This window comes from Equus caballus, chromosome 4, assembly GCF_041296265.1.
Source record: "Equus caballus isolate H_3958 breed thoroughbred chromosome 4, TB-T2T, whole genome shotgun sequence".
NCBI lineage: Eukaryota > Metazoa > Chordata > Mammalia > Perissodactyla > Equidae > Equus > Equus caballus.
The window spans coordinates 13310492-13324029 of record NC_091687.1 but is presented as its reverse complement, the minus strand read 5'-3'; the positions used below and the strand labels follow the sequence as shown (position 1 = coordinate 13324029).

At 44.9% G+C, this 13538-nt stretch overlaps 1 protein-coding gene across 5 annotated transcripts in view; it reads left to right on the top strand.

Annotated features, from left to right (window-relative positions):
• GLI3 (GLI family zinc finger 3) overlaps window positions 1-13538 on the top strand; it is a 263246-nt gene that overhangs the window by 8634 nt on the left and 241074 nt on the right. For 4 of the 5 annotated variants that reach the window (XM_070264361.1, XM_070264360.1, XM_070264358.1 and 1 more), the window contains one exon: window positions 6276-6440. In XM_070264361.1, the coding sequence (XP_070120462.1) occupies window positions 6317-6440 (124 nt within the window). In that variant the 5' untranslated portion in view covers window positions 6276-6316. Of the gene's footprint in view, window positions 1-6275; window positions 6441-13538 lie in introns of those variants that run through there. The other variant, XM_070264362.1, reaches the window with a different exon arrangement.

Sequence of the window (13538 nt, the reverse complement as noted above, 5' to 3'; positions counted from 1 at the left end):
AGTAACTGTTTTAACCCATCAGAACCTGATCAGATTACCATGAATCAGGCCTCTAACTTAGTTGTTTTAAATCTTTAAATACATCAAGAAAAACAATCACAGAATTATTGCTCAAGTTCGGGCAACTTAAAAAATAAACCGACTGGATTAGGGAAATAGATTAAGCACGTCTGCTGTTCACAAAGGATGCATTATCAGTTTATAACTACTGTTTCATTTCACCTTAGATTAGAAAGTCGTTGTATCCAGTTCAAACATCATTGTTAACGTTGGTTTTGGCACTGGTGGTTTCTTTTTTAAATTTTAAGGGTTTGCATGATAAAGGAATCCTGCTTGAATATGCACCCGAGGTTTCTCTGCACAGACCTGCAAGGGGAAAGGCCGATTTTTGCACGTGTTCCCAGAATCGTGATTTTTCATGCTCTCTATTTACTGCATAAAGCCTTATGGTTAAGGTTGAACTTTGGAACTCCACCGAGGGCTTCCCTTCCTGAGAGCCGGTGGCATGTGTCTGTGCCCTAACCATTCACAGCACCTGAATCTATTTATGGCAGCTAATGAAGAAACAACATTGGCGGGCCAGGTTAACAGACGGTGAGTTATAGGTTTTGTGAGTGAAGCACGCCACCCTTGGTTTCCTAAAGACTTCAGGGGTCCCCCATGTTTTATTGTAGTGCGACACACGCTGTTGCATTGCAAAGTGCTTGGAAAGCTGCATCGCCCTGAATTCGGCTGGTAAAACAGCTGTGTGAATGAAAGCAGAGCTGCCACCGACCACTGTCTGCGGGAGGTGCTGCCGGGCCAGCTGTGCCGGAGTTTTCCCGTGCCCGTGACTGTGCCCGCCGAGCCGGGTGACCGGGGTGATGAAAGTGATCAGGGGGCGCAGAGACCCTGCGGGGTTCCCATTGCTCAGCCCCCCTCTTTGGCACTTTTGGGAAGGCTGCTTCAGGAATGCGGATCGGAGCGAGGCTGGGGTGCTGCCCCAAACGCCCAGGGGGTTTCTGAGGAGCCAGAGCTGCGCGCTGGGGCGCGGGGCGCCTGCCCGCGGCCGGGGAGGGAGCGCGGCGGCGGCGCGGCGCTCGCAGGCGGCCTGCGGACGCCCAGCCGGCTCGGGAGTTCCCTGCGACCCGGGCGCCGGGGCGTGGGGCCGGGACCGCGACGCCGAGCCCCCGAGGGCAGGCCGATGGCGCGCGGGGCGGCGGTAAAGGTGTGAAGACGCGGACGCTGGAACGGTCCGAGGAACAGCACGCGAAGGGAACCCCACGTGGGCGCGCAGAGGGCACGGAGCTCCAGCAGACGAAACTGACCACAGCGCCACAGCCCAGTGCAAACTTCTCTCGAAGAAACGATGGCGCATCTTTGCAAAGACGCCAGTTTCTGTTTGGGTTTTTTTAAATTTTCGTGGCAGCTCTAGTGGCGACTCGAAAGAGAGGGCCACCTGAGGCTTTTTGTTTGAAAGTGCTGTTTGCAATGTAGGTCCCCACAGGAATTCTCAGATTTGGTGAATGTTGCAGCTTTTTTTTTTTTTTTTCTTTTTTCTGACTTTCCAGTGGAGGCGTGCACTGCAGCGACACCTGGTCTGTGGCCCCATGAAGCTTCCGAGGCCGCCTTTTGTAGGAGGTTAAGCAAGTTCAGATTTATAATTTAGCAAGGAAAGATCTACCTGCAGGCAGGTTGCTGGTGGGAGAGGGGTTACGTTTAAAATAGGGTGTGGAATTAATCGTGCCCTGGGTTTAGGCCTGGGGAGATGACAGGTTCAGGGCCAGTTGAATGGGGAAAAGCCACGACTGTTTGCTGTCAGCTAGGGATGTTTGTCCCTCCATTTACCTAGGAAACTTCAAGCCGGAGCAGGCGGATGCTATTAGAGCAGTTTTCTTTGGTTGCCGTTTTTTTTTTCATATACTCAATCTGCTGGGCCTCAAACGTCAGCTACAAACAGTTTTTTTCCATAAGCATAGGAAGTCGAGGGGCATGCCAGCAGATCTGGCATGGACTGTTGAAGCGACGAAAGGGAGTGAAGGAGAGCAGTGTGGGGTTGGAAGGCAAGGAACCGTGGTCGTGCTGGGGAAAAGTTGTTTCATTTACGTCTAAAAAACCGTGGCTTGTTTCCCTCCGAGGAAAATCTTGGAAGAGAAGCAGGACTTAAAAGGTTTCCTTGATAGTTCTGTGCTAAGTATATTGCACTTTATTATTTGAGAAATTCCAGGTTTTAAAAGTCGTACTATGGGCTACTGCCCCAGTGTTGTATGTTTGAGGATTCCATCAGGATTTTTTTCTGGTCACTTCTATACCTCACGCTTTCACATGTCAACTGAGTTTCCAGCTTAGCTTACTATTCTGAAAAAACTGCACCACAGTGCGAAGAACTCGCTAACTCTTCCTGCGAGGTTTTGATGAGGTGTGAGAGTCGAGAATGTTAGAACTTTCTCCTTTGTAACTGACAGGGACAAAGTTGTGTTTTTATCAGTAAAATCAGCTGAGATAATTTATAAGGATATCCAGGAAGCAGATGTCTGCCTTGGCAAGTTGCCATTTTGAGAGCCCTGTTCCAAGCATAAACCACACTTTTAAATAATTAGTTACTAACTAATGAGATCCAAAAATAAGTTGTCAAAATACAAGAAGGGGGTAGACTCTTGAGTGACCAAGGGCCTAGTTTTTAAAAATCCATTTCAGACGAGGGGGGTCGGAATTAGTATTCTCCAGGACCATTAATTAGTGTGATTTCAGTCAGAGCCTGCGGCCTTACCTCCTCTCACAGGAGCCCCTCTCTTTCTAGTGATGAGTATTTGGAGGGTTTTATTTGTTAGATGAAGTCCTTTGCTTGGGGGAAAAACCAACAGCTCCACAAAAAACCAGTTTGTCAAGAAACTTTGGTGACTTATCTCCTCTCTCGTGTTAATTACCTCCTTCTACTAAGGAAGGGCCTTCTCACCAGGAACCCCGTCTCTTCCTGGGTTTTTTTCTGGTCCGCTGGCTTGTTTCCCTGTGTGGTTTTAACTTAGTAAGCATCGTCCAGGTTAGACTAATAAATCTGTATGTGTGTTTTGATGGACACAATTATAGTATGGGAAGTGCCCGTTTCTCCAAAATGGTTGAGAATGGAGTGTTTTGGTTAAATATCCCTATTAAACTTTTTAGTTTTTATATAATTTGCCAGTTTTCAAAGAAACACTGGATAATAAAAGAAAATAGGTGTAGCTGACAATGGCGATTAAGATTCAAGACGATTAAGAATCACCCAAGTCACAGGGTCTTTGCTGGATCGCTTATGTGCTCAGTAAAGGTGCTTATGGGGTGTGAGGTGCTGGGAAGATGGCCACGGGGGCTTGTCCTCATGGAGCTTAAGGGCTGGAGGGGAGCTGGGCATTTCAGCAGAGATTCCAGACGAGGAGTTCACTATTGGGGTGGTGCTGGGGCAGGCTCAGGCAGGCCCTTGGAATTCCGTGCCCTGAGGGGCAGTTCGTTCATTATTTCACGCAGCCAGCAAAGACTTGAATGAGCGCCCACTGCAGGTACACAGCAGCGAAGAAAAACGTGTACAACAGTTGCCTGCAAGCTTAGGGAGCCTGATCGTCACGGTGCTGGTTAAAATAAAGGTTCTCTAAGGCCACCCTCCAAGACCTGGGGGATTGGACCCGGGAGTCTGACTGTTTCGCAAGCCCCCTAGCAAGGCTGACTCAGCTGGCTCTTGTACCACGCTGAGAAAGTGCTGTGGATCAGGATGAGTTGCTCTCATGGCATGCTTTCGTCGACGAAAATAATCCATAACCAATCTATAAGTGAAAATTTGGCAGAGTTTATTCTGAGCTGAAATCTGAGGACCATGGCCCGGGACCTTTCTTCCCAAAGGAAGAAAGGGCACCAAAGAAGTGAGGTATACAGAGTGGCTATGTACCCCCATACAGGACGTTTCACATATGATTGAAATGTCCCTCCCACAAGAGTCACAAGATTGCCCTGTCGGCATAGCGCTTGATGGACACAGCAGGTAGTGGGTCTGCTATCTCGGAGGGCGTAGCAGGAGGCAAGTCTGTTGTCTTGAGCTGGGTGGTCACAGGTGAGCACAGCAATCAGTTTCTAGCCTAAGGAAAGATGCTTAATCTTTAAGGAAATGCCAAGGTTGGGAGGGGGAGGGAAGTTGCACCTTTATCTCAAGGGCCTTTGTTCTTGCCATAGGGTATCTCTAAAGCAGATATACGATGCATGCTCGACAGCCTCAGTCAGGCCCTTTTGGAAAGACAAGGTCAGGCCGAATTAGGTTTACACAAAATGGCTTCCTCATATACTCCAATATATCCTTTTACTTGCCATTTTTATTTGTCACTTTAAAGATGATTTTAAATTAACTTTAGAGGAGCACTCAAAAAAATTAAAGAATCATTCTGAAATTGTGCGAGCTAGAAGCGCCTGCTGAAAATTTCTCCTTCAAGGAGAATTCTTTATCTGAATTTGTGGAAAAGCTCGGAAGTTGAATGTATACCTCTGTGTTTAAGACTCTTTTCCTGGGGAGAGCATCGGTAACTTTTAACATAATCTTAAAGAGGACCTGCTCTCTGCCCTCAAGGTTAAGTCCCACTGTGTGATGCTGTCATGTGACAGATGAGAACACTGAGGCACTGGACAACTCCAGGGGGCGCCATTCAGGGAGCCAGTCGCTTAAGGCCTGACTCCCTGACGTGTGCATGGTGGCAGCCCTGGGGAAAGAAGTTCTGTAGTCCTTTACTGTTGTTCTTTGTCAGCGTTCTTTGAGGGATGTCTCTGCCTTTGGAGTGGATCTTACAATTGATATGTAAATTCAATTTAGTGCTTCTTTTTTTTTTTTTGAGGAAGATTAGCCCTGAGCTAACATCTGCCGCCAGTCTCCTGAGCTAACATCTGTGCCCATCTCTCCCTATTTTCTGTGGGACACCTGCCACAGCATGGCTTGCAAGCAGTGCATAGGACTGCACCCGGGACCCGAACTGGCGAACCCTGGGCCGCCGAAGCAGAACATGTGCACTTAACCACTGTGCCGTGGGGCCGGCCCCCAGTGCTTCTTGTTTTATACTAGAAAAGCTGTTCATAAATAACTTGTGTGTTTTACAATAAACGACACTGGATAATGAGGAAAAGAACTGGAAGTTAGTGGAAGAGCTGATGTTACAGGGCCATGTGGCCTCTGGCTCTTACGCTTTTCTAGTTACTTGAATTCTAGATTTCTCGTACAATAAAGAAAGAATTTGCAGTGCCCTTGCAAATTGGAGTTAGTCTGTTAAGCAGTTGCTTATTTTATTTCAGTAATGGTTGTTTTGATTGGACACAGCGGCATCTGCTAAATGTAGAGAAGCAGCGGATAACTGGACCAAAGAAATTGCCCACCGTGAGTGTTGCAATCTAGATGGCTTGAAGAAAACACGCTAGAGAGGGTCCTTGTCGTCTTTTCTTGTTATTCTTTGTAGGTGTAGATCATGACTGGGAAAAAAGAACAGGAACCAAACAGAGTGAAAATTGATGAATGATGAGTTAGTGCAATTAGCACGTGAATGAAGCTGGTGAAAGACTGACTAACTGAACTTGCCTTTGCTATTTCTTAAGTGGTTCCACTCGTTGCTGTGGGCAATCTTAGGACTTTTCTTGTGGGTTGGAGAGTATGTTGTTCTGTTACCTTTGTTTGTTTTAAAAGTGTAACTCAAATGAATTGAAATGTTCTCAGGTTTTGAGAAAGCTTACCTGAATGATTTAGGATTAAGAGGTATATTGCAATTCACAAATCTTAGAGAGGGGAGCGTATAATTATCCTCTGGTTCAGAACTTTGGGTAAAGGCTTGGATCTGAGAAACTGTTGCACCATCTTTGAAACATCTAACTAAAAATTAAAAATCTTCTCCTGCCTGCAAAGTTGTCCTAATGCCCTTTCCTATGAAGTGGGCCACCTGAAGGGACATTTGTAGATGTGGCTTAAGAGAGTGATGTGACACTTGGGTTCGACATAGTTTATAGTAAACACAGCTGAAAACTGAGACATTTAGACCATTTAATAACAAGTGCCCGGTAGGAATTTGGGAAAAGTCCCACATTATGAACATTTCCCTCTGTTTGTGTGTATAGACAGAAATTGACTGGCTTGTTAATAGAACGTTGAGGCATTTCTGCAAGAAAACGTGGGGAAGGATCTTCCAGATTTTGAATTGGCCAAAGCTCTAGGCACCTCTTGAGGTGACAGGTGAAGTGGGCTTTTGAAGGAGGTTTTCTGCCCTCTTATTTGAAGTTGATGGCGCTTTTGTTTTATTTAGGCGTTCCTGGGAGCAGAGAGCTGAAGTAATGAGAAGGCATCATGGAGGCCCAGTCCCACAGCTCCACGACCACTGAGAAGAAGAAAGTTGAGAATTCCATAGTGAAATGCTCCACTCGAACAGATGTTAGCGAGAAAGCCGTGGCCTCGAGCACCACTTCCAATGGTGAGCAGCCACGGGGATTACAGCAGCTAAGCCTACCGTCATTTTTATGTTCTCTGCATTCCTTGTGAATTGAGCATTTGCACCTGGACCAGTGTTTGTTCTGTGAGAGGCTAAGGAAAGCAAACGGGGGGTGGAGATTGGGGGGTGTGGGGTGGGCCGACTTTAGTAACCCTTGTCTTGGCACCAAAACTACACGTTTTCTTCCAAATTTTCTAATTCGAGATGTAAATGTGATAAGTTATTTATTATGAGAAGTTCCCGTTTGGCATTTTGGAAATCATCTTGATTATTGTGGCAGGAGTTCAAAATACTTTGCATTTCATGTGGAAAGTCTACACCAGTCGGAATGATTAGTTATTAGTTATTATAGAAGACACAAAAATTGCCTTGTCAAAATTAGCGACAGGGTCCTCCCACCCCCATCTTTAAGTAGTTCACTCTAAAGGATTTCACGAGTTGTTAATGGCTGAGCCTCAAGGTAACGCTCCCGCCCGTATCTGACATGCAGGTTTTGCTATTGGCTTATAAAAATTGAATTTACTTAATTTGTGTTCGGAGATAACATAGAGCCACTGTTTGTATAGGCTGTACTTTTCAGTATTTTAAGCAAAGTATTGAGAGGCATTTCAATTCAGGCATGGAGCATTGAAAATAAATTCCAGAGCCCCCTCTGGTAAAAACAGACTGAATAAGTTAATGGTAACCTTCACTTCCTTTCCCCGCTTTTCGCCTCTTGAAGGCCGTTAGTGCCCTTGCTTTTTGTAGATTTCGTAGCCACCCCGAATCGTGCTCCACTTTTCTGTGTGCCCTTAGGAAGAATGAGCTGGCCCCTTCTTCCCGTCCTGGACGCAGCCTTTCTGGGCATGCTGATTTGCACGAGCCAGCCTGCTGCCTTCCTCCTTGTAGGCTTATATTTTATTTATTCCAAGAAAGATTTCCCTCGGTTAACTTTCAATATTTTACATCCGATTGGAGAGTCCGAATCTCCTTTGGAAGGTACCTCTGGCACAGAACCGAAGCCTAAAAGGGCAGATATCCAGCAAAAAAGCTGCCCCTTCCTGTCCAGACTGTGGCACTGCCTGAGCCGCCACTCTGACCATCCTGCCGCCACTCTGTGCCCATCCGTGCCCACAGCGCCCGTCCTCGCCCACAGCAAGTGCGCTGCTCCTTGCTCTCCTTCCCAGATGTCGCCAATGTGCATTGCTGGCTTGAGTGGGAGAGGGGAGGGGCTGGCGTTAAACCTGCTGGCTAATGAGTCCAGTTTTGAATTGATCCTTAGGGAGATATATTTATGTCGGAGTTAAAATAATGAATTTACTTTACATACGTATTAAAATATGTCCATGTTTCTCCTTTTACTGGGGGGTTTAAAGTCAGGACTGGACCTCATTTTACTTGAGCCAGGTATTTGTGTTATTCTTCCAAAGTGGTTACAGAAGACATATTTTCTCCTTAAAAAAACATCGTATGACCCTTGTTTCTTTTTTCTGGAATTTGTAAAAATTAGCCAAATTTATTATTTGGAAAATAGAATTGGTCTATGCAGTGTAGGTTATTTGGTTATTTTAATAGTAATTTTGTAGGCGTAAGCAGTTTCTGGGTGTTATCCTTCATGAAACATCAACTTTTCGTTATTTATAGCCTGTGAGTGTGAGAGTGAGAGTGTGTGAGAACAGGCGAGCAGGAGTGTAAGTTAGCAGAAGACGGTGCTGCGCTGTGTGCAGACTCCAGCAGCCCCGTCCTGTCTGCGGATTTCAGCAGAGCGACAGCAGTGGTCTGTCTGTTCTCAGGAAGGTTCTGCTGCTGCTCTGTCGCTCTTGCACCTGGACACCTGCTCGGGGGGGGCGGGGGGGGGGAGTTCATTGCTGCTGGATTTATCTTAAGCCACTCTGACCACAAGTTCCCCTCCTAAACCTGTTCAGAGTGCCTAGGAAGAGAACTAACCTAGCCAGCCCCCTGGCAACCGGGAAACCACTGGAGAAACTTACCAGAGAAGCAACAGTCATGATTTAAAAGTTAGTCTTGTAGTCTGAAATAACCACGAACCGATTCCTAAACCAAACGCCACTGGCTTCCCGCCCTCCTGGGCCTGTGCCCTCAAAGCGCATGTGCCCTCCGAAACGGGCGTGGAGCCTCTTCTGTTTGGGCCGACGCTCAGGTGGCAGGTTCATGGGGGCGTGCCTGAGTGCTACCTGTTCTGGAAATCCTGCCAGCCCTGACCACTTCGTCGGTGTCGCTATTTTTTCTAAGGGATTCACTCCTTTTTATTTTTGGATAACGTAAAGACCCAACCAAATAAAAGAAAAGTGGAAGTGGTGTTTTTAAACATGGATTGCAACCTTGCTGGAGGGTTCTAGGAAAACCAGCAAACAAATTTAAGGAAAGGAAAAGCTGAAACAAAAGAAAATAAACCTTTTTCTTGGTGATGGCTTTCCATCAGCAGTGCTAATAATTGTAATGATCTTTTTTCCAGAGTCTTCTGCAGGTTTCATCTGACTAGTTTAGAGTCTCTTCCAGCCCCGGGATCATGCTTCATGGGTGGAGTGGCCCAGCCTCTTTGTCTTGCAAGCTCCTTCCTGGTTGCATGCTTCCCTCTGCACCCAGCTGTGGTCACACAGCGGGTCTGGAGGTGGTGGTCTGGGTTTGGTTTGGGTTTTAGAGCTTATGGGGTGCAGGCTTTCAAAGCTTAGTGCACTGGGAATGTGCTGGCTGGTGGCTGCCATTGCCATGGTCATCCATCCGTCCATCTGTTCTGTCTGTCTGCCTTTTTCTCTTTTCTCTTCAAACATTTCAGAAATGCTTGGATACCTCCACGCAGGCTACTCACACAAAGGAAATGAAAATCATTGGGATCCTGTCGTAGGTTGTACCGATTGCTACTGTTTTCAGGATATTTTTAGGTTTTCTTTACAAAAGTCTGAAATTCAGGGATTGGTATGTGAACGATTAAAAATGAGTTCGGTACCGAGAACGAAATGGATGTAACGTGTACATTTTCTCTCCTGTCCACAATTTCATGATTAAAATAAAACAAACAGACAACAAAGTTTTGTTATCGGCGCTGTGTTGGATTGACTTAATTAGCTTTTCCAGCCATTATGTGCTGCAATTTGTTCCTGATTGTGAGCCTTCCAGCCAAACCACGCACATTCCACTGCATGTTGTTACAGATCTGTTTTCTTACTTTTCTCAGCTGAGTATCTGCTCCTAGAATAACATCCATATAGAGTTTTGTTTAAACACACACATACACACAACCAAAATGCATGGTTCAAAAACCTGGAGCAACATTTTAAGTAAGCATTTGCCTCTTAGCACTGAAATTTAAAATAATGCAAGTGAAAAAATGTGTTCTAAATCTTGTATAGGAAAAAAAGACTAGCCAAATTAGATTTTTGTAACATTTAAGAACCTAGATCAACGTGCAAAATATGCAGTACTCTTTCCAGGAACCACAATGTGTGTTTCATGTGCCATAATTTGATTTTAAGCTTCAGTGTTGTTTATTAAACATAAATGACAAAAGAGACATTAAGTTTTCTGAATATTTGTTAAGTGCGGTTGCGATTTAAATGGTCATTTTTGGCATCTAACGTGGTCATCTTTTACGTATAAAGTGTGCACTCAGATATTAGGTGTCAGTGTTTACTTAAAAATCTCCAAATCTGTTAATATGCCAGTACCTTAAGTAAAATGCTTTAGTAATCTGTTTCTTTCTGGTATGGATTCATTACTTTCTAAGTTACGTGTTGTGTTTTGTAAATAATAAATGTTTTTTAATCTAGATCTTCCAAAGTTTTAAATGTCTCATTATCCTATAAAACTTCCTTCCGTGACTTGCAAATGCTGACTTTTCAGTTTGAAGTGTTTTGTCTCATTTTTGGCCTGTGATTTCTTTTTTTTTTTAAAGGAGTAATCTGATATTTCTTATTAACCTACTACTCTGCTTTCAAAAAGAAAAGAAGCTAATAATAAACGTATGTAGGCTGTGGTCTTGGGGGTCTGTTATCAGATCTGATAGTTATTGGGAACATACCTGAAAGTGATAGACAGCAGAAATGATTATCCTAATGGTGATGTAATATGAAACCAAAGTTGATAGATTAATAACAAACAGGAAGTTCCCTGTTCGCTTTGATTCTTTCAAAAAGAAGGGTTTGGTTCTCCTCTGCCTGAAAAAAAAAATCTTTGAGGTTTGTAAGGGGAAAGTGTTGTGGTCTGCAAATATGTAAGGTGATACTCTTTTTTTTTACTTTAACTTTTGGTTACTTTCTGGCCTTACGATTTGCTTTTAAACTGTCTGGTATGTAGGTGTTAATCGTGATATCTGTGGTCTCCTGGCTGGGAGTAAGGTGGCTCAGGGTTTTGCTGAGAGTTTGGAATTCATTGGCTGTTCTCCACCATGAGCTCTTTTCTCTATGACCTTTTTTACAGTAAGAGTCTATATACCTAATTCTGCTCAGAAATGGCAGGAGGTTCACACTGTATAGACGGTGGGTTGTGAGCTTTAGGTTTCTTGTGCCTTTAGATTTTCAATCCCTTTTTTCTTGGGCGCATTCCGTTTCCTGGCACGTAACAGATGGATGGAAAGCACTGTCAGGTGAAATGATTTCACATTTTAGGGTGTTGGTTAAGAGCTCCCACAGGTTTTGGGATCTGAAAGCTTGGGTTGAGTTCTGGCAACACCCAGGACTAGCTGTGTGAGTGTGGACGAGTTAACTGCTCTAAGTCTCAGTTTCCTCATCTGTTTAGCAAGATAGTAATTAGACCCACTTCACAGCATCTCTGGGGGATGAAGGGAAATGCCTCTGCCGTTCCCTGAGCACCGCACCACAGGAGCTCAGTAGACGGCAGCCATTGTGATTAGGACAAATCACGTGGATGAGTTAAATGTTATGAATCCCAAACAAAAGGATTGTGTTTTCTTGAAAATGCACATAGGTTTTGAAAGTGAGGGAAAAATGTTTGGGAAAAGTAATTTTGAATTTGCTGGACTCTGTCTGAAAAGTAGTTCAGGATGTTTCACAGATCTCAAATGTGACCAAGTTTGTACATCTTAAGGAGGGATGGATAAAAAACCCAGTTTCTGTACCTTGCTTCTGAGGGCCGTCTTAGGCCAGAAAATAGGGAAGATAATTTTGAGAAAACTGATTTTGATTTCTTGAAACCTAGAAAGCTACCATTGACTATATGCCCTAGCCTTAGAAACAGCATGTGCACATCCCTTTTCTTGATGTTTTTCAGCCATAAACTGTTTCCTTTTAGGTTAGTGATACCCCTTTATAGGGTGGTTTGTGCTGTTTTCGAGTTAGATGTTATCTTTTTTTAGAGAGCTTTCATGTTTTTAAACCAACTAACTAACGATGAATAATCTGATTCTCATAAGAGCCCTGGCTCCCTTGAGCTCCAAACCCACGTGTCCCTGAACCCCGGCAGCCTCTGTGTTCTTATTTGTGCTGAGGATATCGCCTTTCCTGCGGTCGCCCAGGCTTGAAACCGCACCGTCACCTTTGACCCCTCCCTCTCCCGTGCTTCCCCTGTCTTACCAGCTCTGAGGTTCTGTAGGTTTTCCTCTGTAATTACTCAGCCGTGTGTCCCACAGGCCACCCCACTGCACTGTGCTGTTGAAGCTCACCGCCTCCTGCCTGGACGAGGAGAGCAACCGTCTGTCCCCTCACCTCTGCTCTTCTCATTCAGTGCACTCGCTCCTGCCTTAGTAATCTTTTGACGGTCCTGAGGACGTCACACCCCTGCTCTGGAACCTTCAGTGATTCCCCACTACTCAGAGGATAAAGTTCAAAATCCTTTGCTTAATATTTAGTTATCTCCCCACATCTGGCCCCTGTCTGGCTTTCCAGTCTGCTGGGCGCCTGCTCTCCTGTCCCATCAGAAACCTGTGCTTTGGCTAAATGGAGGGGCTCTTTGCTTCCTTCACGTTGCCCCTCCATGGGACGAGGGTTTCTTCTCCCATCAGGGTGTGTTTAAATTCTTCTCAATGTGACTATGTCCTCCATCTCTCTCTTTCTCTCTCCATATAGTCTGTGTCCTTTTGGAAACCACCTAATGACACTTGATTTTGGGGGGTATTTTGTTTATTATTATTTTAATTGACTATATATATATATATATATATAGTGTGTGTGTGTGAGGAAGAGAGGCCCTGAGCTAGCATCTGTGCCAGTCTTCCTCTATTTTATATATGGGATGCCGCCACAACGTGGCTTCATGAGCTGTGTATAGGTGTGTAGGGATCCAAACCCGCGAACCCCAGGCCACCAAAGCAGAGCTTGCAAACTTAACCGCCATGCCACTAGGCCGGCCCCAATAGACTATATTTTAGAGAAGTTTGAGGTTTACAGAAAAATTGAGCAGCAGATACAGAGTTCCTATACACCCCCTCCCCCACCTCCACACACTATTTCCCCTGTTAGCAACATCTTGCATTAGTGTGGTATGTTTGTTACCAACGATGAACTAGTGTTGATACACTGTTATTAAGTGCATAGTTTTCATTAGGGTTCCCTCCTTGTGCTGTACACTCTATGGGTTTTCACAAATGTATAATGTCATACAGGTATCATTACACTATCAAACAGAATAGTTTCACTGCCCTAAAAATCCCTTGTGCTCCACCTAGCCATCTTCCCACCCCTCTTCCAGAACATTTCATTTTTACATTTTAGTTTGAAGTCTTTGAGACTAGCACCTGATTTGTTCTCCACCCCCCACCCCCTTTTCTGTGTTTTTTGCCGGCTGGGGGGTTGGAGGACTCAGCTCATAGAATAGGCCTGCACACTGCACTGGCCTGCCAGAACCTTACTCAGCACAGAGGGGGCAGGGGCACGTATAGTGCAACAGTAGTGTAATGCCAGGCTTTGAACCTTAGCTCTGGCGCTTCATTGCTGTGTGATCTTGGGCTAATTACTTAACATCTCTGAGGCTGGCACAGTGAGTACCCAAACATAGGTATGATTAGGAATAATAATAGCCTCTTCTGGGTATGATTTGTCAGGATTTAATTCATTGATCTGTTTCATCTCACTCCTTTCAGCACAGCATCATTTGTTAGTAATCTACAAGAGATTAAGCTTTAATCTG